Raw genomic sequence first — 26805 nt, 5'->3', positions numbered from 1 at the left:
TGAAAGCACCAGACATGTCTGAGGGTCTGTGCTGCAGGCATCTGGCCAGAGCAGGGTCTTCAGATAGACCACCCTGAATTTGGATATAGAAGGAAGGAAAATCCTATTGTCTGTGGTGCTCCAAATAGGTGACATTTCAAATATGCTGTGTGTGGAGTGGTGTCATTTTTTCTGAATCTCTGCTTAACTAAATGTAGAGACTTCTAGATTTTCACATCTTTCTTGCAATCAATTGCTACAGCTCAAATACTTTCAATTTCATTTTCAAGTACACCACGGAGAAACTTCAAGCCAGCTTGTTTGTTTGTATCCTTAAAATTCACACTTCTGCTTTATACCCTGACATTTTGTTGCCAGCATATTGTTTCTCTCTGTTTGAATGGAAATTATTTGTAGGTAAAACCAATTCTGATGTAACTGTATATTGTATATTTTTTCAACGTGGTCATATAAATTGTACTGTTAAAATGTAAACTATTTTCAATTTGTATGTAGAAATGTCCTTTGAAAGAAGAGGAAATCTAAGCATCTAAGCCGGTTTATTTTAAAGGGCACACCTATTTTGTTCTATTCCTTAGTGTTCTTGATTTGATCCAATGTATATTTAATATTTGAAACCTTATGGCTAATCTTCTGTTGAATACTTTTTTTTTTATATTTTCACTTTCCCTTTTCTCTGTAGGTAGAAGAAATTGTTGATATAGGAGCATTTGCCCCAGAAGACATTCATGTTCCCAAAATCTATGTGGATCGTCTGATACAAGGAGAGAAGTTTGAGAAGAGAATTGAAGTGAGTAGCTGAGTGTTTGGTCACAACATATTTCAGCTTGGTGGATATTTTAGAATTTACAGTGTTTTTACTCTAGCCAACAAGTCTTAGCACTGAGAAAATAGTGTGAAAAACGCCTGTTGAGTTTTGATAGGAGCTTGGGTAGGTACTTACGTAGTTAGTAGTTAGGTGTGGGCCTGAGAATCAAGCATTGTTTCCTATACCTCAGCCTCTCTGGTTCATTCCCTGAATAACTGAAGAGCAACAGCCTGTAGGGGCTGGGGCCCTGGGGGCTCTAATGCAGCTGAAATTTTGATGGAAAATGCTACCTCATTCTCCTTCCTTCTCTCACTTCACCTTCTGCAGACACAACAAGTGGAGCACGCAGACTAAGTATGAGCTGTCTTTGATGATCAGATACTTTCTTTTCTACTGGAGAGCTTTTGTCATAGGCGTGTAGGGCCCTTTTTGTGCTGTGTATTGAATTGCATTACATTGAAAAGGCCTTTTTCTTTAATCGGTGGCATTTCTGGTCTGAATAAAAGATGTCAATAGCAACATCACAGCGATAATATTCCATCACTGAAAACATCCAAGAAAATGAGGATTACATAATTGTTCTTTGTTTCTGTGGCTTTGCCCACTCAAGCTATGTCCCTATATTATTCATTTTGGTGATTTGACAGTGCTCTTAAAGTGTAATTGAAAATTCTGTATTTCTCCTATGTCTCCATACTCTGGAGGTGGGAATTATTCAAAATGTCATAAGAAGAGCTGGTGGAGGGGGAGATATATGACACAAGGAAAAAAACATCTTGAAAAAAAGTGCAGAAAAGAATAGTAATAATTAAACTTTTATTATTAAAATCAAGTCACAAAGTCCTAGCAAGTCATATAAGGCCTTTTCTCTGAGTAAACTCTTTCATGAATGCTAGGTTAAAAAGCTTTTTTTTTTTTTTTGTCCTTCCATCTGTTCATTCTGTAAAAACATATTGCATGTTGTTGAGTATTTCACTGGAAACAGATGTGTCAAATATCTTTTTTTCTTCCTTTTTTTTCCCCTTTCTTTGAGCATGTTATGTTATACTGCAATTAATGGCCTGTATTCCTATTTAGGAAGCAATATCTCACATAAAAGCTTTTGCCTTTTGCGATCAGAATCCATTTTACATTTATTAAAGTTTTTACTGCGGTTTGGCAGTGGATGAAAAGGTGACTCTCTGTCCAGATAAGACCTTTGTACAAACACCTGATTTTCTTTGAGTTGGCTGTTTAAGTGAATACACTTACCTAGTTGACTGCCATCTTACCTATATGCTTAAGGAAGAAATGAAGGGATGGGGTAGCAGAACTAGTATAAATGGCACAGCAAAGTAACAGAGATTATTTTTGGTTGTGTAATCTTGTAATTCTGGCAGTGGTGCCTCTCATTAATAGAAGCATAGGAAGGAAACGGCAGATTTATTTACTCTTCCATAAAAGATTATATGCAAGGAAGTGGCTGTACATATGAAAGTGTTGAGGATGATAGTGGTAAGAAGAGAGATGAGAAATAAAGAGAATAAAAAGAAGCTAGTCTGTTGTAATTCTTGCTGGATTTAAATAGCAGTTCTTTCCTAATTTGGCCTAAACGTAGTCCCTCTAGTGCAAGTCATCCTCTCTATCCAACCTTCTCTTTGCTGCAGAGAAACCCTCTGTGACTGTTCTTTTTCTGTAACTTGCAAGTGAAGCAATTCTAGGGAAAATAGCCAAGGCATAAAAAGAAAGTCTCTGGGGAATTCAAGAGGATTTATTCTGACTCTTTCTGACTGCCTGAGAGGAAAGTGACTTCCAATATGCAGAAAAAAGACACTGCAAATTTTTTTTTGTAGTGATGAAAAGTAACAGAGGATAATTTTGCATGATGTGCTCATTATGGCCTGAAGTAGGAAAGGATGTGAAAATATATTGGGATGCAGGACATGGTGCTGCCCAGAGCACTTTTATATGCATGGGAGAGATGGGCAAAGAACATAATGTAAACAATAATTTTCAAAAAGGTCTTACAAACTTCTGGAATGTCATGGCATTTTCACCAACATGTGATTTAAAAAGCATCAACTTAAGGACAGAAAATCTCAGGAAATAACTTCAGGCAGATTTTGCAAGATTATACAGATTTTTGTTTGAAAATTCAGTTGTTTATCTCTGAGTATCTTCAGATGACTGGCATTTGTCTGTCTCATGCATATAAATCTAGAATAGCACCACTGAATTAAATGTAGAAAGAGAGCAGTATTTGTATTTTAGGCTGACATTTAACAAATCTATTTAGGTATCTCTGGGGTAATGAGTCTCAGACTTGCTAATATTTGCACTAATGCTTGGTGCCTTCTTTACTAGTTGTCTATTACGTCAGCCATGGCAGTACAGACAAAGAAATAACATTTTGCTCTAAGGCCATCACTGGGGATACTTGATGACTTCATTGGCTTAGATAAACTTAAATTGATAGAATAAAAGGTTGGTATTTCTGTAGAAGATGTATAAATAATTTTATTCTTAGACTAAGTACCTCTGAGCAATCACACGTCAGCCTTTTGTGTTGTTAGAAGCAAGAATGTGGATTCTAATCTTTACTTATGATTACTTCTTTTTTTCCAGCGCTTATCAATTCGAAAGCCTGAAGACTCAAAGGCCAAACAAAACCAAGGAGACAATGTGAGGGAGAGGATCATCAGACGGGCTGCTTTAGAGTTTGAGGATGGCATGTATGGTATCCTTCAGCTGCACTATAGGTTAAAGTGATGACTCACTAGAGTAATACCACAGATAGTTTGTTTAAGATCGGTTAATTACAGTGCTCACTGTCTTTTGCAGAGCCTGGGCTTCTGTCATTTTATTAACACCTTATTGAAATATATAGGATGTTAAGGCACAGGGTACATGGAGTGTTTTTCCAAGCATATCTGAAAAGTTTGTTAGCAGTTGAATGTTTTGAAGAATTTCTTGAAAAAGTTACGTACATTGGAAATGAAGCTTACTTGCACTGTGGATTTTTATATCATGTAAAGCATTTGACAGAATGCAGTTAGACAATCCAAATGGCAAAGTAATTCACAAATTTACAAATATGAGGCATCTAACTATAATGAAAGTGTTTCTGAAGAGAACAGTTCTAATCTAATCATAGTACAATGATAACTTCTTTTAATTTACTGGTTTGCAGTACGTATGTTCCTGTTTGTGTCTTAACCTATTCTCTTCAGCTAATCTGGGTATTGGAATTCCACTCTTGGCCAGTAACTTCATCAGTCCAGACATAACTGTTCATTTACAGAGTGAAAATGGAGTCCTGGGTTTGGTAAGAATATATCTTGGTCCCTTACTGTGGTGTGCTTACCTTTCAGGTGGTTTTATTCCCCACCCACTCCAACTTGATGATAATTTTATTAAAGATTGTATTAAAATATATGCCATATTTCATGATCATAAAATTCTCACTGCAATGTGGGGAAGTTTTTCAGGAAATGTTCGTTTCAGGATTATAGTGCTACTTTGCTAAATATGTTCTTAAGAACATGTTTTGCTGGAAGGAGTCAGAACCTTCAGTAGTTTTCAAGACCAAGCCTTGTAAGCCTGCTTAAACATAATTTTAAATAGAGCTCAAAGTGAACATTATTTTCACTGTTTTTTCACTGGTTTTATGAAGTTGCACCTATCTACCTTTTCCGGAAAAATGCCTATCACTTTGGTTAAAGCCAAACCAAAACAACAAAACAAACCCCCAACTTTCTGGTTATCTACTCTAACAGCCACTAAAACTATATCCATCAGTCTTCATATGATAGTTGATGCAAATTGTGGCTTCTCCTGTCAGGGACTTTGTTCTGCTGAAGATTAAAAAAATGCATGTCTGTGGAATTAGAAATACTAAAGAAGTTATGAATTCTGTGTCAGATGTATTTTAATATAAAGCAGACATATATCTATGTTGTTTTCAGGGTCCTTATCCACTTGAAAATGAAGTAGATCCAGACCTGATTAATGCAGGTAAAATATTTTAAATAAATTTAATTTATGGGAAATTATTAATCATTTCTAATCTGAAAAAATAATTTTGATTCAGTATTTGAACACAGACTCCTGTTTTATTTGTTTATAAATATAAATGCATTTGTCTTGTTTTAACTGAAAGTTGGTTTTGATCAATGGAGATGTTTAACATTCTAGTTAAAGAGCTTATGCTTCGATGCATTCTAGTAGCTACTAAAGGAAGCTGTCCTCAAGGCCAGGCAGTAAAGGGTCAAATCTTCCTTTTCAGAAGTGAGATTGTTTTGTTGAGCCTAGATGTGAATGTGGATTTGTTCTCCCACTATTTTTTGCTTTGTGTCTTCTAGAAAATGGTTTTCAATGATTTGTGTTTGGGACATGTTTTAAAACATCCTGTGTATGATGGTCTGCTTTATTCCAGGATAGTAAGTTTCAGGAATGCAACTCGTTTGCATTTAGAGAGAGAACAGTGGCCAGGGCAGTGGGAAAGAGCTCCTCAAAACAGGACCTGGCCACTGGAGGACTCTGCTGCAGACGGTTGCTTTTGCCACTTTAAGGGTGAAATGCCAGTCCTCACATACTGTTTTCAGCCAGCTGTTTGGGGGCATGACACCTCAGAAGTAACCATACAGTGTAAAAATGTACACTTTTTATGGTTTAATGTGTTTTTTCTGATTTCTGTTTTCTTCATGGAAAGTTGTGACTGCATCTTGGAAAGTTGTGACTGAATCTGTTCTCTGTTTCTGTGTAAAATTGCACCTATATGTTGCATTGTGACAAACAAAAATTCTCACTAATGTTAATGGTATAGGTTATAGACCAATAGCTGACATCTTAGAGCTGGTTTTTTTTTTTCATATGGAAAACATTCATTTTATATTTTTTAGTTATGTATACATATACATACATACACATATGTGTATAGGGGTGTAAGTATGTATCTATCTAGAGAGTACCTTTGTCAGTGGCTGCTAGCAGGTACAATTAAATGGTGAAAAGTCAAAGAAGATGAAGCACTGACATCAAACAGGCTTTTAATTTAATATGAGGGTGCAGCCTAGCAGTTATTCACTGACTTGAAACATTTGCTACCTGGCTTAACTAATTGATACCATTATCATTCTGCTATGTTATTGCCCCTCTTTCAGTATTATGTTTTAAATAAGGAATTATTTAAGGCTATCGTCTGATTTGAAATAAGAAATTATTAAGGCATTGAGTCCAGCATTCCACCAGTAGCTAGGTAACTGTTGTGATACACTGCATGAAGGAAAATGTCATAGAGATATGAGAGCTGTGTTAATGCTTGAACTGAAAGTGTTTTGTTTGTTTGTTTTTTTAAAATTGAAGGTATCACTGGAAGGAAAAAAGTATTTAGAATAAAAACCCAGTTACTATAAGAGATGACATTATATGCATGCACATTAGAACTTAAGTTCTAATACAGGCACATTAGAAATGAACACATTAACAAAGTGACTATGAGAAAAACATGCAAGAACTTGATAAGTACTCTGAAGAATCACTGAGCTCTTACATGGATGTCAAATAACAAATCAAGATCATCTTATGGATGATAAATATTTTTGAAAAGGTAATCTTGCAGGGATGAAGCTAATCTAAGAGGTCAGAATGCAACATTGGAAATAAGATTATTCTAGTTTTGTTAATTCAGTGTTAAGCACCTTTACATCTTCCTCTGAAGGTGCAGTAGACAGGACACAGGATAGGTGAAACTCAGCTATACCACCAAAATTATTGTTATCATTGCTCAAACATTCAGTAGCCGGTCACCGACATTTAGTTGGATTAAGACCATCCTAGATGCTTTCCAGCTAAATACACAAAAGCATGTGAAGAAAACAGAAGCTACATGGCAGAGCAGTAGGATTTAATTCTGTTTGTATTCATCTACTGGAATGTCCACATTTTCAAAATACACTCCTGGTTTAGATTTTTGCTAAATATTTATCTGCAAATGTAGTTGTATTTCTCTGAAATGTGTATGGGTTCTTTGTCCCAGGGTAGAGTTCTGTCTTACAGGGTGATATGGTACTGTTGTTATGTTATTCTGTGGTCCTCAGCCTGTGTCTCTTTCTACTCAGCACTGTCCTAGCTTGTCACTTTATCCCAGGGTTCTCACTCCATCTAGCTGATTGCAGGCTATGCTGTCTCTGCCACTGCCTTGGGTGAGGGCCTGGTAGTGAAAGACAATTCAGGCAGTCTTAGTTGGTCTGGATGTTAACAATATGAATTCTTGAGGTCTGACTGCAGGGCTGCTGTATAACCTTGATTCTATACTCTTTTGTGTGTTGAAATTCAATTCCCATGCAGTATCTTGGCATATAAAATACATCAAATGAATTCAGTAAATTAAACCAGGTAACTTAGGTCTCCATTTTAATTTCCTGTGCTTTTTCCTTCCTTTTTCCCATCCTCTTAATTAATCTCATTGTCTTTTCCCCTGTTTTCTGGAAACTTTAAAGATGTCTCATTCTTTTTTTCCTTTGTTGTTACACTAATGTTTTCTTCACAAAGTCATCTGGTGATAAAGACATGCTTGGTTTATATTTCACCTTCAGCTGTGTTTCTTACGCTTTTCCAGAGGCACTCTATAGGCATGGTTGTTGTTTAGACTGATTCTGTGCTGGCAGGAGAGGACAGAAAGGGCTCTGGACAGAGTCAAAGTAAGGCACTTCTGTTTGTGCTCCATTGCTTGATCCAAGCACTGTGCAAAGGACAGTACAGAACACAGAAGCACGTTCTTTGGTGGACTTTAACAAAAAGAGAGTAGACTAGATCTGTAATTCATTTTTCTCTATTGTACAATGTTATCACTCTAGACTGTTCAAAGTGGTCTGCTCACTCTTCCTTGCAGCCTTCCTCTCTCCTGATGAAAGAGTTACCTCTCACTTTTTCTGTAGGTAGAGCAGAAAGCTGAAATGCACAGAGATATCTTAGCCTCTGGTGTCAGCGGTGTCTTGCCTGGAACCGTTGGTAGTCAAAAAGCAGGCAGTCCTATCATTAAAAACGGTAACAAACTGCTACACAATTCATTATGATTGATTAGGTTTACATGTGACATGGTAAGTGTAATCAGGTCCATAGTTGTACAGAATCCAAAGGAATTTGATAAAAACCCTTATCTTGGTCAATAGCTGTGACTTCATTTGTCAAAGAGACAAAATACGTACAAACTATAGCTGATTTCTTTTACAGGTAAGGAGACAGTCACTGTTCTTCCAGGTTCTTCCTATTTCTCTAGCGATGAATCATTTGCAATGATAAGAGGGTACGTAACAACACAAACCCTGATCTTTTGAAACATGAAAAGAATAAACTGAGTCAGCGACTGAACTCATTAGTAATTCTTTGAAATGTGGTTAGCATTTAACAACCTGTAAAATAAACATGGATTTAATCAGTAGTGGTTTACAGAGGATTAGGTCACACTATTGGAAATAGAAAAACACTGTAACTAACAGATACTATAGAGATGTTCATGTCTACCACCACCTGGCCATATATAAACACATTTGTAACTATGTTTTAACTGCTTTTTGGTCATTTCCAAGTACCTAATCTGTACTTGCACTCTGTATATTCTCTTTGCTCAGCTTGCAACAGTGATCATCATTCCACCTCCCTAATGGAAATTCACCGTCTGCACCTGTTTTTTGTTTGTTTATTGGGGAAGGAGGTTGGATGCAAACAAACACTAAATCCTAATGGCTCTGAAAAGATAATGAGTGCATGTAAATACGCGAAGGAGTGCACTTTAAAGTATGAGTTCAGAACTGATAGACTGTGCATGCAGTAACCAAAACCAGACAAAAAGTAGTAACATTTTTGGGGCTCAGTAGAAAAATTTGCATCAGTGATATATCTGCAGGGGAAAAAAAAACCCAGCTACAAGTGTGACAGAATGGTTGCTACCTCTGTGGTATGCCACCTTTTTTATATTGATGTAATAAGAATGTGAACAAAAGCTTGTTATGATCTGTGGGCTGTTACTTGAACATGATAATGCTAATTACACACTTTCTGTTGCCAGAGGCCATGTTGATTTGACAATGCTTGGAGCTATGCAAGTGTCTAAGTATGGTGACCTGGCCAACTGGATGATTCCTGTAAGTAGATGTTTGTACTATTGTCAATGCACTATACTTAGGATAATATAAATGCAGCTGAGGATCAGGCAAAGGAGAAAAGAGCTGTAGCATAATGGGTGTTGTGAAGCTCAAAGCATTAAAATATAGGATACATTCAACTTTAAGGTTAATAGGTTTTCTTGCCTATTTCCGGCACCAAGCAGTCAATTAAAAGGAGTGAGCCCCCTAAAATTATACTTGTGCTACGTATTGTGAAAAGTTAAACACTATTTAGGCAAGCCTTTTTCCTTCCTTTTGGGTCTATGACTTTCAAATCTTATGTTTCTTTTGCTGAGACCTGAAGCTTTTTCTTGAGAGTGTCAACTCTTGTATAGTTGTACCTGGAGCAAGAACTTGAAGGAAAGTGTAAAATAACAAGTAGCTCATAATAAAATTATAAAATAATTTAAAAAATTTAAAAAAATCTGAATTATTCTTCTCAGTGTTCCTGTCAAAGGATCATAGCATTGCCATGTTGAATAGAAGACAGCAATACTATTGTGTTCACCAAAAAATTCCTACAGGTTTCAACCACAGAAATACAAGCTAATCCCAGTATTATTGAAGCAACTGATTACATTAAGCCATTCTTTGAACACAGTTTATGTTTTAACATTAAAAAACATATGTATCTTTCTCATGGTTTACAAGTTTAATATTTTCAATATGGTACCTTCTCCTACAGTTTGTAACAGAGGCGTCTAGAAACAAATTTTCTTTTTAGCCTGGTTTGATGTAATAAGGCATATTTCTATCTGTCTGAGCAGTGCTAAAGGTTTCAGGAGAGTCTTTCGAGAACTGAAAACTAGGTAGAGGAGGTAAAAAACCCAAGGAATGTCCTGTCTCTTGGAGGAGTGTTGGTTGAGTCCAGCAGTCTGTGTGACTTTTCCAGCAGGCTTGTGAGTGTACAAGTCATGGAGCAGTGGCTGGAGCATAAGCTGCTTTTAGGAAGAGGGGACAAAGAAAGGGTCTGTACAGGCAGACATGGGAAAATGGAATATGTGAAGGGTGATTCCAGGTGTCTGTGTGAGTGATGGTGGGGAATGTGAAGGGGTTATGGCTAGGTTGGAATATAGCACAGAGGAGATAAATACATAAGAAAACAGTCTTCCTTAGATGTTCTCACAACATAACCTGACTTTATGGTCACACAGCTGAGAACAGACAGATTAGTGCTGCCTAGATCTTTTCAGACCCCACTGACTGAAGTGCTAGCTTTTCAAAACTCTCCTACTTGTGCTGTCATCAAGTTTATAGTATGAAAAATGGGGTCTGAAGATTAGTGCTTCTGTTTGTGCAGCACTCTGGGATCCTGTGTGTGCTCTTTTATCACCGTTTTATGCGTTTTGATGGAACTCTGTGTTTTAAACGTAATCTGACAGTCATATATACACTGTAGGAGTTCGAGTATGACATGCATTAAGGTAACACTGGTTAGCTTTGTATTGTTCAATTCCAATTTCTTTTTTTGTCTGGAGTTAGAAAAACTTGTCACTAGAATCCAAACTAATGAAACCAGCCTCTGTGGTGGAATCACCACACACTTTGAAATATAAGGGTAAATCAAAGTAAATTTTAACCCTAGGTTTGCTGTTTGAGCCAAGACAAAAGTATGATAGTGTAAATTTTCAAGGAGTTAAAACCTCAGTTAGCTGAAATTGGATTTCACCTGATTTGTGCATGGGTTTGTATCTCAAAGGTATGATAAGTCACCCAAACTCAAATTACATAATTTAACTTTAAAACACTTATGTTTAGTAAAATGTATTTTTTTCAGATGATCGATATAAATAAATGTACTCTGTCAGTCCAATACTGCAAGTACATGTCACTGACAAGCTGAGTAGGATACTTTTTCTTTCTTGTCAGTCTAAGAACTACTCCTTTCTTTCACTGGATGAAATAGTTCTGTTTTTGTGAAAGCACTTCCTTCATGTTAATTTGGGGTGGCCATAGTGTTTTATACAAGTAGAAATTACTTGCTTCCATAGTGGCTTTTAAAAATGATTCTGAATTATTGCATTCTCTGTCAAAATCTTAAAGATAGAGGAGAAAAAATATTTAAAGGTAGGTTGTTATGTTGTTATAGTATAAACTTTTTTTGGGGGGGTTAATAGTATTTAGTTTTTTTCTATTAGTATATTTCAAGATTATTTTAATCTGTACATCTTTTTCTTTCAATTGTCAGATAAGTTCTAGGTTTTGTTTAGCTGGATTGCCTTAAACTGACATTCTCTTTATACTTTTGCAAAATGAAAGTCACTGTATATATAAATGTGTCCCTAGACTTTCTTTTGCATTCAGGATTACTTAACTCCTGAGATTTTCTTCTTTGACAATCCTTTGGTCCTGCAAAAGCAGTGTTAAATGTTCCTGCACCTATTAAAGCCTTCTGTTTACTCAAGCTGTTTTTGAAAGACCTAGCAGAAAGTGGAAGGGGGTAGGTTGAATTTTAGGTAGGAGCTTTATTTGCTTTTTTTGTTGATTTAGTAAATTAAATTATTTTGAAGTATTCTTCAATATACTCAGTGAATAAGTAATAAATAAAGATTCCTGCACTAAATTGTTCCTATTAAACCAGCAAAATTGTACCTCTACTGAGAGCTCAAGAAGCTGAAATGTTTGAAAAAAGACATTCCTGAATAGGTGAATAGGTTTTAATGCCAAAAAATCGCCGTAATTTTGACTGACCATATTGGTATCTCAGGATATGAAATTTTATGCAGTTGTATAATAGCTTTCAATCTGAAAGCTATTCACTAGAACATTCAATCTTGTAAGGTAATGTCATGAACCAGAGCAATTCACTACTTGTTTTCTTGCTTTTACTTGGGGTGTTTTTTTTTTTTTTTGTTTTTTTTTTTTTTTTTTGTTCAATGTCCTAGACTTACATGGAACAAAAGCACAGCATTCACAGGCACTGCAGGCACAAATATTATGTACAACATCATACAATGCTTTCCGGATCTAAGTAATATTAGCTTTTCCAGTAGCTTTGTGCAATTCTTTCTTTCAGAATACTTTTTGACGTATAGAAGTTAAACTCATTTTTCTGATCATGATGTTGAAATTCTTTAACTGACAGCTTTTGTGACTTGTTTTTCAAGATCTGACCTATCAAAATATGAAGCCAGCATTTGGTGTTAGTAAAATAGGTCCCTTTACAAATATATTTAGTGAAATTTTGAAGCTCAGATTGTATTTTGAATTTTTCTTAAAGCTATGCATACTTCCGTACTCCTTCCTTAAATGCTTTATGTTCTCTAGAACATACTGATTTTAGTTTAGCATCCGTATCAAGAGCATTATTTTCCATATCTGGAATTGTATATTTTGCTTATGAAAAGGCATTTTCATTCTGTTCATTCCCAAATTTATGAATAATGTGTGCATTTTTAAAATAGGAAAGTATAAAATATAACTTTTGGAAGCTTTTATGTATCATTTTGTTACCTTTGAGGTGTACCTTTTTACTAGCATACATGCCTATATGTGACTTTTTGCTAACTTCATTTGCCACTCTTACAAAGCTTTGTCTGTCTGCACATTTCCTTTGCAGTTGCTTTGTGTATACTTCCGAGTAAATATGCCTTATGACTCTCTCTAAACCCAGCCTTTCAAATCATCAATCATTTCCTTCTGGTTACTTTGTTTTGAGATTTGTTGTTCAGATGATTTTTAATCTGCTTTACTGGTGTTATTACCATTCTACGGTACAGATTTTTAAAATGGGATTAACCAGCATGCAGGCATTCAGATCTTCCAGCTTTTCCTGTAAATAAGATGATATATCATTGTCAGTTAAGTTGAATTATGAGCATGATGCATCTTTTTTTAGTTGCAAGATTTGCGTGGGGTGACACAAAGATTGACTTTGCTGAAAGCTCACAGTGTAACAAAACTAAATTGTATTATCGTAACATTTTTCACTTAGCTTTGCATTAGCTTTGCATTTAGGTTTGGTTTAAGTATTTCTTACACACTAGTAGCTTTTGGATTCTTGGGTTGATGGTATTCACCATTATTTCAGAGGCAAGTAATAACTCTAAATTTTGTGTTTTGAATAGTACCATCATGAAGCTACCCTTCCTCTCCCATAAGAGCCCTAGTATGTGCATGTGTGTATTTACTTGCTCTTATTATTAGGAACTGAGCTAGGGAGGCTCACTGCAATAATAGCCCTTTCTTTGCTCTCATAAGCTAATCTCTAATGCAGAGGAAAATCCCATGAGTAAAGGAAGAAGACGGTTACAATATTTTGAGCACATGCAGTAAACAATGTTGTTTGCTTATGCAGAAGTTACTTCCTAAACGCCGTCATTTATTGGTAGTTTTATTCTGTTAAGCACTACTACTTAATGGCTTTTTGTGTTCCTCCCTTTGGTATTTCTCCAACTAACAAAAGGATTTCTGGGGAGGGAAAGGAGAAGGAGTTTGCAAAGAGGTAGGTTTTTCCCTTGGGACTCCCTGGGAACATAGTGCAGTTGGGAGAAGGTGGCCAGGAGAGGTGGAAGACAAACGATCAGGCCACCACCATGTAGTTGGGCAGAGAGACCAGAGCGGATGGGAGCCCATGGCTGTTGGGAGCCACTGGATGGAGCCACGTTTCACTTTGTGAGTGACTGCCACAGGATCTGACCTGTCTGCATCTCTCAAGCAACTGTCAGAAACTGCTGCAGGCAGGGTAGCAGCATGAACCTGTACTGTCACAGCAGTCCCGGCTCCTGTGACAGTTTACATTGTGTCACTCAGGATTTTGAAAGTTGTGGGATTGACTGCTCATCTCCCTGCCTCTACTTGCTTTGTCTGTAGTTCTTTTCTACTGGTGACTTTTTGAGACCCTCAGAATAGAAACATTTAATGAAACAGGTGTTTGTCCCCTTTTCGTGGCTATACCTTACTACAAAGTATGGCTTCCTAATGGAACGTACCTGGTTGTCACTGTGACACGTCAAGAGACTGGGCATTGGTCAAAACAAAACACCAGAGCTTCTGAAATGTTCCCCTGTGACACAAGGGCCTCTGTCTTCTTAATATGCATCTCTGAACATCCCTTAGCCATTAAAACATACTAATAATATAACTACCGATACAGCTGACATGCTGCACTAGCAGAAAAAACTTTGAACCAGGCAGAGGAGCCCTGCAGCTGGAAGTTCATGAATATGAAACAGCAAAATGGATGAAATGTCTGTGTTGTCATATTTCAGTAGGCAGTAACTTGTTATGGGTGAAAAGTATACCTACAAAGCATATCATTAATGAGAGGGTAACATACTCAGGAGGACTACAAGATTGTCAGAAGGTTATGCAGGGAGAAAATGAGAAGGGCCAAAGCCCAACTAGGACTTAATCTGGGTACTGGCATAAAAGACAATAAAAAGTGTTTCTATAAATATGCTAGCAACAAATGCAGGGCTAAGTAGAATCTCCATCCTTTATTGGATGGAGGGGAGTGGGTGTGGAATATAGTGACAAAGAATGAGGAAAATGCTGAGGTACTTAATGTCTTCTTTGTCTCAGTCTTTAATCATAACACTGCGTACCCAACTCCCTGCGCTTGAAGACAGGGACAGGGAGCAGAACGAAGCCCCAGTAATCCAAGGAGAAATGGTTAGCAACCTGATACACTTCATTAGGGGAGGATGTATAGTACCCACTGTACAAGAGGAATGGGGACTGACTGAGTAAACTGGACACGTGTAAGTCCACAGGGGCAGACGGGATACATCCAAAGGTGTCCAGGAAGCTGACAATTTCCTAAACCACCAGGTTCACATCCTAGTGACTTGCATTTCAGTTAACAAGCAGCAGCCTGAGAGGTGTTACTGAGACAGATCCTGTTTAATATCTCTATTCTCTACAAATAGAATAAACTATTTACAATTCTGAGCAAGAAAATTATCTCTAGCTTTGTATATTCTTCTGCTGGATTATAAAATTCATGTTTTGATAGGCAATGTAATGCAGTCAGGGGGCTGAGGAAGAGGGTCATGTGATTTGTGCAGGGTGATGCAGTTTGGATACGTAAATCTTGATACTTCTTGGAAAAAATAAATAAACCTTGAATTTTAGAAGCAGCAGTCTTAGTTTTTAATGCTCTGACTTGTAACAGTCAAACCTAAATGATTAAAGCATTAACAATAAAATAAATTACAATAAAATTATATAAAAATTTTAAAAATTAGCAAAGAAGATTATTTGAAAAGAAGGCATGAGGGAACCCAATTCAAATTTAGTAATAAATATTTTACTTTGTTAGCTGTAAAGGTCAGTATAAACTAATGTTAGAAATATAATTTTATACATTATTGGTAGTTTTTCCATAAAGCTTCAAATTACATCTTCTGGACAGTTTTGGACACTTTGACCATGAGGTGAACTGCATGTTCATTGGTAGAGACATTTTTAAAATCATAGTAAACTGGCAGAGGCCAACTGAGTATGTGACTCTGGGATGGGTTTTTGGGTTTGGTTTTGGTTTTAAGTGCTATTTGTAGTGCCAAATCTGAGAGGAGAGGGCTCCATGGCAAGAGATTTTCTGACTTGAAATTATAATTTTTAATGATGGGAGAAAGGACGTGTATCCCTGAATGCCTGAGAACACTGTAGGTCTTCTCCAAGAAGCCCTGTTTCCAGTTATTTGCCACTTCGCTTGAATAAAAGTCTTCGCACAAGGCTTATTATACTTCTGACTCAAAATGCACTGTCTAGTAACTCTCCTCTAGTATTTCAGTGGTATTGAGTGTGTCAAACTGTTGTTTTAAGTTGTACAGCATTACAAGAAATTTTAGGAAACGTTTTTGAGCTATTAACTGTAAAATGAATTAAGCAGTACAAATTAGCTAAATTCTGTATGAATAGAAAATGTGCAGGTTAATTATGCTCAATGACTGTGTTTCTCATAGTAGTAATGTGAAGTTGTCTGATGTTTAGGACATGACTGACTAAGGGATATACAGCAGTAGTTGAACAAAGGAGGACAGGACCTGCAGTTACTTATTCTACTTGGAAATCTACGTTTCAATGGGGTATTATTTTAATATGAAAAGCTATTAGGTATTTACAGGCACATGTCTTGGAATAAAGCCTACAGGAGTATATCAGCTTACTGCTTTTCTCCCAACAAACATGTGCCTGGAAGCCCTGCAGAGCTCTTGCAACACATAATTACCACCACTGAAGAGTCCTGGAGCCTCAAAGGAGAAAGGGAGTGTATTGTGTTAGCCCTATTTCTTCCACCTTTTTGAGGGCTGTTCTATCAATTTTGTTTTTATTGATTTCTCTCCAGACTGCATGGAGGGAATGTAGGAGCTCACTGTTGGTATTTTATTCATACTTTCTTAAATTTTCATGTGGCAAGTGGCTGCTTTGCATTAGGCATCTATAAAATGAGAGCAGCTGAAGAAATTCTGCCAAAAATACAAGCATGTGTCAAAAGACTCCTAATCTGTGCGTTAGTGGTAACAATTGTGACTGTGATATGGAACCATCACTTTCAAGTGAGACTAGTATTATGCTGGCAGTAATATTTAATTATTGCACACTATGCTGTGTGTTTTGGAAACAGTATGCAAAGGTAAATGGAAGGCTTAACTGTCCTATTACACTGAAATAACATTCACCACTGTGAAGCACATGCACTTCAATAAGCATGTCACAGACTGTTTTGAGTTGCTCTTGAGATGCAGTTTCTCAATGTATTAATTTGAATTTCATTCAGTCATTTGAATATGTTGCCAACGGTTATTTTGAATTAATTTTATGGGAGAATAAAGGAATAAAATTTCACCAACTAATAAAGGAATAAAATTTGACCAACTTTCTTTGCACATATTTTATGCTGCCTTAATTTTCTTGTTATAGCAAGTAAAGATATAAATATAGTTAGTGCACATACTTGTGTATGTTACAGTTTAGGGAACAGTTATTAATAAATTTTGCCAGGAAGTATCAGTCACTCAAGAACTTATGTTCCATTATTTAAAAAAATTGTATATTCTTTTCAAATTTGTTTTTCCCTCTGTGTGTGTGTGTGTTTGTGTGTGTGTGTGTTAAGAGATATCTGGTTAACATTCTGGAAAACCAGGTAATTTTCTGTATGACTGAGCCATAGAACTAAATCTTTATTTTGGCCATCTTTTAAAAAATACCTTCTCCCTCATGCATGTAGTGTCTGCTCAGCTTTGTTACTTTCAGCCAGTATTAACTCTTTGTTTTGTTGTTGAATTGTCAGCTCTACTGATACAAAAATCCCATTAATGATTTCTCATTGTTTCTTGGTAATGTTTATTCAGTCACATTCTTGGAGTAAAGTCTAATCTAGCTGTCATAGTTGACAGCATAATTACAATAATTCTGTAACTGTGCCATATAAGGACATCAAATCAGTGGAAAATAGGACAAGGAAGTATATTTTAGAAAACTTAATCTTCAGCTTTATCCATCATTTTTGATAAAGTCTTTATCCAGTCTTTTTCACTGGAGAAATGGGAAGTGAAATCTGGAAGAGTAGTGGCCTTCATTTTAAAATCAACTATAAATGTACCTTTCCTTTAAACACTGGACAGGACTGTTAATAATGGGCAAAGATTTTTTATCTACATTGTTACGTAGTTAGAGCAGATTTATGCATATGTATTTTTTTAATATTACCTTCTGCTTGGTATCTTTTTTGTACAAAGCTAAGCTCTGTGCTAATATGCAATTCCCAAACAACAACAACAACAACAACAACACCACCAAAAAAACCACCAAACCAGCCACATCTAACCCCACAATTAACAAAATGTTTTTGTTAAATAGTTACTTATGTCTATGGTGACTTCCTAACTTGTGCTATGCATGTCATTTAAAGTTGGCAAATCTGTGAAGACAGACAGAACCTATATGGATAGGGAAACCTATGTGACTAATGTATGTTAGTGCATACACAGCAACTGCTGGGAGGGACAGAGCAGGAAACTTTGAAGTTCATGCTGTTGACTGCATCATTAACACCATCGATGGTGGTCATGGAAGTACCTTGTATCTACTGCGTTACCTTCATTTCAGTTTCCCTGCCCATGGCAGAGGGTTTGGAACTAGATGATCTGTAAAGTCCCTTCTAACCCAAACCATGGCCTAATTCCATGAAGTTCATGCAATTCCAGTTCCTGTGAATTTTAGTAGCCATCACTGGCACGATATAATTATTTCCTTTCATAAGGAACTTGAGACTGGTGGTGGATTCCATACCTGCCACTTAGTCTGTGTTTGTAGCTGTCAGAGACCATACTGACATTTTTAAAGTCTTCACTCTCTCATCTTAAGTAGCTTGTTCAACGTCTTCCAGGGGGATGACTGAAAATTCAGACTGATTGGGAAGCCTGCATGACAGCTGTATTTTGAACTAGAAGCTTTCATTATCTTCTGTAAGAGTTTCTGAAATAGTTTTTACTAACTTTAAGCATAGTGTGAGGCATATGTATTCTTTCATTTAATGGAAGGAAAGAGAAATTTCAGATTAAATGGTATTTATTTAATACAGTATTAGGACAGTTGGCAAAATAGGCAGGGACTCAATTGGGAAGTACCTTAGTTCCTTTTCAAACAGGTATACATTTTCACCTTGGCTGTCCTTTGATATTCAGTTTTAAACTGAATTATTCAAGCTTTTGTTTCCAGCTGTGTACTAATCCTTCAAACTCTGCACTTAACCACAGTTCTCACTCTTCCTTGAGCATGTCATTAGCATGTGATGTGATAATCTGTTTGTCTCAAATGTATATGTTCTTTTAACACAATCAGATCAGTTCAGGTGCATTTTATCCTATGATGTTTGGAGTAGTATTAACTTCAGTTATGGAAGAAAAGTCCTTCCCCCTGGGAATATAAAGAAAAGGTATAAGACACCAGCATGGTTGCAAGACCTTCAAAAGCTTGGAAGGCTCCTGAGCTTTCCTCTTTTCTCTCAGGCACTTCTTTTTAGCCTGTTTGGATTTTCATGTAAGTTATTTCCTGTATGCTATACCTTTGTGAAAAAACGTCACGTTCTCTTGAAAAATATCCTTACTGTCTCACCAACCTTCGGTGCTCACAAGCTTCTGCTGGGATGCCACAAATTGCCTTGGATGCCACAAGTGACCAAACCAACAGGAAGGTTTCTGTTTAGGAATTACTATTAAGCTAAATTACTTTTTCAGGCTCTTTCATAGAATCATAGAGTGATTTCAGTTGGAAGGGACCTTTAAAGACCATCTAATTCCAATGCCTCTGCCACAGGCAGGGAAACCTTTCACTAGACCAGGTTGTCCAAAGCCCCATCCAACCTGGTCTTGAACAGTGCCAGGGATGGGGTAGGCACAATTTCTCTTGGCAACTTTTGCCAGTGTCTCACATCCTTATAAAGAACTTCTTCCTAATGTTTGATCTAAATCTATTCTTTTCCTGTTTAAAGCCATTTCTCCTTGTCCTATACTTACATGCCCTTGTAAAAAGTCCCTCTCCAGATTTCTTGTAACCCCTTTAGGTACTGGAAGCTGCTCTAAGGTCTCCCCGGAACCTTCTCTTCTCCAGGCTGAACAACCCATCTCTCTCAGCCTGTCTTCACAGCAGAGCTGCTCCAGCCCTCTGAGCATCTCTGTGGCCTCCTCTGGACTCACTTTCAACATGTCCACATCCCTCTTGTGTTTGGAGTCCCAGACCTGTATGCAGTGCTGCAGGTGGGGTCTCACAAGAGCAGGGGAAAAATCATCTCCCTTGGCCTGCTGATCACGCTCTTTTTGATGCAGCCGAGGATATGGATTGCTTTCTGGGCTGGAAGTGCACATTGCCAGGTCAAGTCAAGCTTCTCATCAACTAGCACTCCCAAGTCCTTCTCCTCTGGGCTGCTCTCAATCCAATTTCCATCCAGCCTGTATTTGTGCTTGTGATTGCCCCAGCCCAGGTGCAGAACCTGGACTTGCCCTTGTTGAACTTCATGAGGTTGGCATTGGCCACCTCTCAAGCATGTCAAGGTCCCTCTGGATGGCATCCCTTCCCTCCAGTATATCAGCCAAACCACACAGCTTGGTGTCATTGGTAAACTTGCTAGGGGCACATCAATCCCACTGTCCATGTCACAGACAAAGATGTTGAACAGGATCAGTCCCAACACCGACTCTTGAGGAGCACCACTCGTTACCCATCTCTAGTTGGACATTGAGCTGCTGACCACAAACTCTGTGTGCAACCATCCAGCCAATTCCTTATCCATTGGGTGGTCCACCCATCAAACTGATGTCTCTCCAATTTAGAGACAAGAATGTGTGGTACAGTGTCAGAAGCTTTGCACAAGTCCAGGTAGATAACATCAGCTGGTCTTTCCTCATTCACCAACACTGTAATCCTATTGTAGAAGGCCACAAAATTTGTTGGTAAAGCCATGCTGACTGTCACCAATCACCTCCTTATTTTCCATGTTTCTCAGCATATTTTCCAGGAGAATATGTTCCATGATCTTGCCAGGCACTGAGGTGAGACTGACTGGCTTGTAGTTCTGTGGGTCATCCTTTAACATTGTTATTTTGACCACACAAATGATGCTCAGATATAAAGATATCACATAAGAAGATTTGTACCCTTGTCTCATATTTTCTTAAAGATGCTGCATCACCACAATAACAAAATAATTTAGTTTGTAAAAAGTAGGCATTATATAAGGAATTCCACTAATTTTGTGTGGTTATGGCTGTGAAGTTGTAGAAGATCTAAATATCTAAAAAAAAAAAGTTTTAAACTAATTTCTACCTCTTGCAGCCCAAGATTATTTGGATTGAAGCTTAACAAGAACTGCTGGTTAAGCACAATGGGAAAAGCAGAATTCCTCTCTGCAGCATGGACTGTTTCTGGAACTGAGAAGCTACAAGAAAACTGACAGCTTTTCTATGTCCTTTGCCTCTCCCTCTGTATAAATATTACCATCCTTGGACCCCTCAGAAAGCATATGGCTAATTCAAAAATCTTTTTGTCTCACTTCAAGCTCTTGCTGATGAAGTGGGCTTTATAATAGTGCTTCAAATTAGCAGTGCTCTGCCACTGAATTAAGTCTTCCTTTCTGGTTTCTTAAGCTAGCCCCACCAATGTAATTGGAAACTAACAAAAATAGTCTTAAATAAATACATGGGGGTATAGGGGCATGCAAACCTTACCAACATGGTAAGAAGGAACAGGAAACCTGAAAATGAGTTGCTTATTTGAAATACCTCATTTTATTATTATAATAATAATTAGTAGTAGTAGTATTATTTTATTATTGTTTAAACCAATTGAAATTTGTACACATTATTACATTACACTTAAATGCCTTATTGAGTAACCAAGAATGAACAGTTTTACTGTCTGCAATTTTCCCTGTTCGATAAAAAATAAATAAAAATTAACACTATTGAAGTGAAATGTATAGTTCCCACTTCAGCTAGTATCCAGCACTATAAACCAGAGATTTCACCTCAGAAGTGGCTGTTGCAAGCAGTCTTCAGGAGGAGAAAACATTTATTTTTATGACAGACTGCATATCACAGGCAAAGTATTCAAATAAAACAGTCTGACTTATGTCAGATGCAATTAAATATGCTATTAAAATTTAAAAGGAAGAGAAATTGCTTGTTGCTTGTAAATGTGCAGTGTTTATAAATATCAAAACTGTTTTGTTCTGCGTACTTATCCTAGGCAAAAAGGAACAAAATGTCTTTGGGGAATCACTTGAGTCTCAAGCATTTTAATTCAAATATAAAATGTAGATGTCCCCTACACCAGTATGGTGTGGGGGAAAGAACAAGTTGTGGGAGTTTGGTAGATGCACTGAGAATGATGTAAAGCTCTTATGCTTTGGATATTCCTCAAAATAAAAGCATGTAATTACTTGGCTAGTTGGAATTAATGCTTAATTGATTTGCTTTACCAGGCACCCTACAGTGATGAGTATGTTTGCTTAAAGAGGAGGAGTAGATGTAGCAATTTAAAGGTATGCAGGTCCTTCTCTTGAACTTAACTTTCATTTTGTGGCTTCTGCATCCACAAAAGGATGAAGTCTTTTCTCTGAGTCCTGTATGACATCTTCTTCAGAAGTAGATTTGTTGTCCTTCATCATCACGTATTTCTTCAGATACTTCCTACTTGCTGTAGGTGTTTACTAGCTAATAAAACTAAAAGGCCTACAAAATGAACTAATGGCATTGTCAGGTCAGATATATTGATAGTATAATCCTCAATGCAAACACATTCTGAGTTACTGGGGAGGTAATCCATTGTATTCAGCTATTCTGCATTATCTTGTCAGTGAGCCTTTGGCAGACGGGAGGTCATTGCAGTCTCTGTAAGAGCTCTGTATTTGAGGGTAGGATGGAGAATTTTCTGAGTGCTAGGAAGTTAAGGACAGAGGTAAATATTCTCAACCTTTTCAGGTTTGTATTTGCAAAGAAATACTTAGTTGTAAAGTTAATTAATGTGATTAATTTTAATATTATTCTGATGAGAGAAATTCCAAAGGGGTTGTTTATAGATACAGGAAGATTTTATTTCTTCTTTACAGTACAAACAGTAAGCAAATATGGTTGTTTTTCCTTGTATGTTTGTTTTGGGGTTTTTTGGGGGGAGAGGGCATGCATATTCCCTTCATCATGATCAAGAGACAAATAAGTATCTTCCATATGTTTTATACAGTGGACCATAGGTACTGATACTAGTAAAGTACTGAATCACATAGCTAATAAAATGGAGAAGGTTTGTATTAGCAAGTTTTCCAGTCAATTAACCATTTACTTTTAGGTTATAAAACATAAAATAGGATACATGCTATTGCTGTCCATAATTTAATTACAGATAATAACCAGTCAAAAGACAGCAAATGCATAACACTTGAGACAGAAATTAATTTATTTTAAGCTGTAAAATTCCTTGCCTTGTGTTTCCTACTGACCTCCCCTATCATGAAAATACCTTGATGTTTTGCTTCCCTTTTGCCCTCCTCAGCAAGTGGAATATGAGGTTATTGCCTTGTTTGTAGCATTGCAGAAAGTAAAAATAGAGGTAGTTGAACACGAAGCCATAATACAGCTACTGTGATAACAGGTGAAATTCTGACACTCTAAGAGAAGAATGAGTCATAGATGCAGAAAACATTGAGTGGTTTGAGGGACAAACAGAAGTGAATACTGATTCACATCCATTTATTTGCTCATGTTCTGAAATGACATCCATAGGCATCTGGAATAGAACAAAAAGGTCGGTTTGTGCTGATACAGTGATACAAGCTATGGGTTTCTCAAGTGGCAGGTGGAGGGTGTTCAGATGTTCTTGTTGCTACATTTCATAAACGAAGGCGGAAGTAATGACATTTCTATCAACAGGAGAGTGAACATTTCACTTTTTTAATGTCAGAGCCACTGGAACCAAATTCATCGCTCTTGGCTGTCAGGGAGTACCATTAAGCCAATGGTACTACTTAAATTTAAGTTACACACAAGGGCACCAGCCCTGGAAGTAGGTCATTATTCTACTCATCATTCTTCTATTTGCATCAAATAAAGCCTAGAATGAGACTGCTGGTTTTGCTCTGGTGAAGCTCTGTTAGTGTTTTAATATATTTCTGATGAAACAAGTGGGATTTCTATTAAGGAAAAGACAAATATCTTGTGCTGTCTTTGCAGCCAATATATTCTATCTTTTTTTTTTTTTTAATAGTCAAAATGTTACATTTCCATTAAAAATTTAATTTAGGGTAAGATGGTGAAAGGAATGGGAGGTGCCATGGACCTGGTATCCAGTGCGCAGACCAAAGTGGTTGTCACCATGGAGCACTCAGCCAAGGTAAGGCTTTGTCATTTCTTTCTAGATAAGTGTTTTGTACTGTACAAAAAAAAAAAGGCATAAAAAAGTAAGAAAAAGACATCTTACATTCATGCTACTACTTTGTAAGGATTTGATAGTTTTGCTGTTAGTTATTATAGAGGTGCAACAGGAAGCTCGGTTAGTATGGTTCCTTTTCTCTGTAAGTGAATCATTCACTATGAAAAAAAAAAGAAAAAAAAGAAATATTAAGCTGATGTTCAGAAGCTGCACACAGTTTTTTAGTTACTTTATACACGTTTAATGAGGGTGGCAATTGCCAAAGCTACAGTAGATGCTACCCCAGAGGTTTTACTCTTTGCCTCAGAGTAATTTGAAAAATGAGGTTCCCCATGGTTAAATACTTGTTATGATGGAAAGGTGTTTACCTTTGAAGTTGCCAATCAAATTGGTATTGACAGCTTAATAGCACAAATGTTTTTGGCATGATGAGATGCTGACTGCCTTACAACATTATGTGGTCCGAGGCTAATCTAGAGACTTCTTTGTGGGTGGAGTTTTATAGATATAAACAGTTTCCTACAGAAGGTCAAAGAATCTTGTCATTTCAAACTCCTAAAATGGCACTGTCCAAACTATAAGAAAAATGTACTGAAGGACAAATATCTCAATTTTCAGGGAAGTATACCAAATATTTAAAACTGAACTTTTTTTTTTTTTTAATTCTTGTGGTTTTTTCATTCCGACTTTGTTGGAATGAAAATTATTGAATGTCTGCAATAGGAATTAGTTGTGTGTTGTTCAAGATAATATCCCTGTCACCATGCATAAGGGCAAGCATAAGGAATTTGCATGGTAAACTATAGTAAATAAGTAAATATGAAAGCTAAATATATTAACAGTTATGTGTTTTTACATATTGTTTGAATAATGAATTTTCACTTCAAAAATTTGTTATAAGATATAGTAATTTCACAGTTTAGTAACCTGTGATCTCAAGGAGCACATTTTTAGTAGAAGGGTTGAGTCTGACCCAATAATTTCTGTGTGTATCTGTGTAAATAAATAAATTAATGTACAAAAGCAAATGCACTTATATGAATCACAGCCTACCACAGCCACCCCAAAACTGGATATGTAATTATCCATTTACTCAGAGATGTACTTCAGGTACTAATTCAGGTACTATGCTCTGAATAAATATTTGTGGTAAATTTCTAGTTATTGTGGAATTTGGTTAAGACTCAAGAATACACACAAATGTAATTATTCATGCCAGTTTTTCTCTTAAAAGTGGTATTACCAAAATCTTTTCTTCACTACAGTTCAGAAGTTTTTGCCAGCAGGAGCACAGAAACCTGAAAAAGATGGAAGTATAGATATGTCCACTGTTACAAACAGTCCAGGCACAGACTTATTTTTATTGGTATATACACCTAACTTGGGCTTTTAAACACATGGGATGCCTGGTGAGCCAGCTGCAGGCTTTCAAACATTATTTCTTTTGCTTTTGTGAGAACGTACTGCAAAACTAAGCTATATGCATGATTTTTAATTTTACCCTTATTTTCAAAGCAGGTATTCTTTACCTGCTGGTTTTGGGGTCTTCATACTGCTTCTTCTTATTTGCTCATAAGTGAAGACAATATGAAATATGAAAATCTTATATTCAAACTCCAAAGCTGCTCTTAAAGTTTTCAGGTGCTCCTGTTTTGTTTTCTTTTTCCTCCTCCTTTTCTTTTTTTTCTTTTGTTGAACACAAGCAAATATAGCACATGTGAGACCAGTTCTGAAAGTCAGAATCTTCTTGTAGGGGTGACTGTTTCTTACAGAGCTGATTTTATATTCACAGTTTGCTAATTCTTTACACCAGATATTTTCTCATAAACTTACTGCATCTGTATCTATGCACCAGAGGAACATTCTTCCATCCTGCTCAAAGCCCAGAGTACTACTGAGTGAAAGAAATGTCTGCATGTACTGTGACAGTCTGTGGTGTCTGCTGGTTTTTTAGTATAGGGTCACTTTTGTCATCTTACTCTCCAAATAAATAATAAGTCTATCATTAACTCCAAAGTCTTGTGTAAATCAACAGCAGTCAAGATTTGATGGATGGAAATAAAGTGAAAGGCTTGGGATGTACACAGTACTTTCAATTGACATATTCAAGAGTTGCTGGAATAGGCAGTTCTTGCAGTCAGTTTTGTCTGATTTGTGATCTTGTGAAGGATATTTCAATCCTTTTCAATTTTTTTTGTGTAATAGTAACAGATTGTTAAGCAGTAAAATAAGTGTTTTAAGAGTTTTAAAGTGCATTCTCCTTTCAGTACACATATTGCAGTTTTTAAACATAGGGATAGGCTGAGTGCTTTCAGGGGAGGCAAAATATTTAACTGAATTATGAGGGTGAAACTAGAATCTGTCTTAACACTGATAAATTGATATACAATATATTACAACTAAACCTAAATATGCACTGCCCCAAACTATTTGCATTTTTACTTACTAAAATTTTTACTTGTAATTTAAACCAAAAGATACAGAAGAAAGATAACAGAGCATAAAATTAATTTTCTACAAGATTCTTGGGGTTAAGGAATGCTATTTTGGAAATGTGACATCCAAATAAAAAAATATAATAATGGCATGGAGTAGATGGATGCAGAATGCTAGTCACTGCCTTATAAAAGAAGTAGGGTAGTTGACTGAAATTAGCAACCGCCATGTATAAAGAAACAAGAAACAGTCATCTAATGAAGTTGTGGATGATTGGCAGGACAATGCAGGAGCTCAAAGAATTAAGCTTATATGAAAGGAACTAAACTGTTTTATGATCTTAAGTTCATCAGTGACAATTAAATAGCATTGCCCAAAAGCAGTCTTTAGCTCAGAAAATCTATCCATCACAGCATGGCAGGAACCAGGAGCACATGTCTGTGGAAGGGTATCTCAAGTTTTGGTCCATATGCTTAGGCCACTGTAAGAGATTTTGCAAACGGACCTTAAGTTTAATTCATTGTTGTCGTGGTTCAAGCCCAGCCGGCA

At 36.7% G+C, this 26805-nt stretch overlaps 1 protein-coding gene across 1 annotated transcript in view; it reads left to right on the top strand.

Annotated features, from left to right (window-relative positions):
- OXCT1 (3-oxoacid CoA transferase 1) overlaps positions 1 to 23781 on the top strand; it is a gene marked incomplete at its 3' end in the record, with an annotated part of 65309 nt that extends 41528 nt beyond the window's left edge. Inside the window, exons 9-15 of the mRNA XM_010011969.1 lie at positions 683 to 790; positions 3413 to 3524; positions 4018 to 4112; positions 4753 to 4801; positions 8021 to 8093; positions 8856 to 8931; positions 23692 to 23781. Coding sequence (XP_010010271.1) covers positions 683 to 790; positions 3413 to 3524; positions 4018 to 4112; positions 4753 to 4801; positions 8021 to 8093; positions 8856 to 8931; positions 23692 to 23781 — 603 coding nt within the window. The remainder of the gene's footprint in view (positions 1 to 682; positions 791 to 3412; positions 3525 to 4017; positions 4113 to 4752; positions 4802 to 8020; positions 8094 to 8855; positions 8932 to 23691) is intronic.
- Between the last annotated feature and the right edge of the window lie 3024 nt (positions 23782 to 26805).

Source organism: Nestor notabilis, unplaced genomic scaffold, assembly GCF_000696875.1.
Source record: "Nestor notabilis isolate BGI_N333 unplaced genomic scaffold, ASM69687v1 scaffold4513, whole genome shotgun sequence".
NCBI lineage: Eukaryota > Metazoa > Chordata > Aves > Psittaciformes > Psittacidae > Nestor > Nestor notabilis.
The sequence above is the reverse complement of the archived record's forward strand: the minus strand, read 5'-3'. Positions and strand labels throughout refer to the sequence as shown.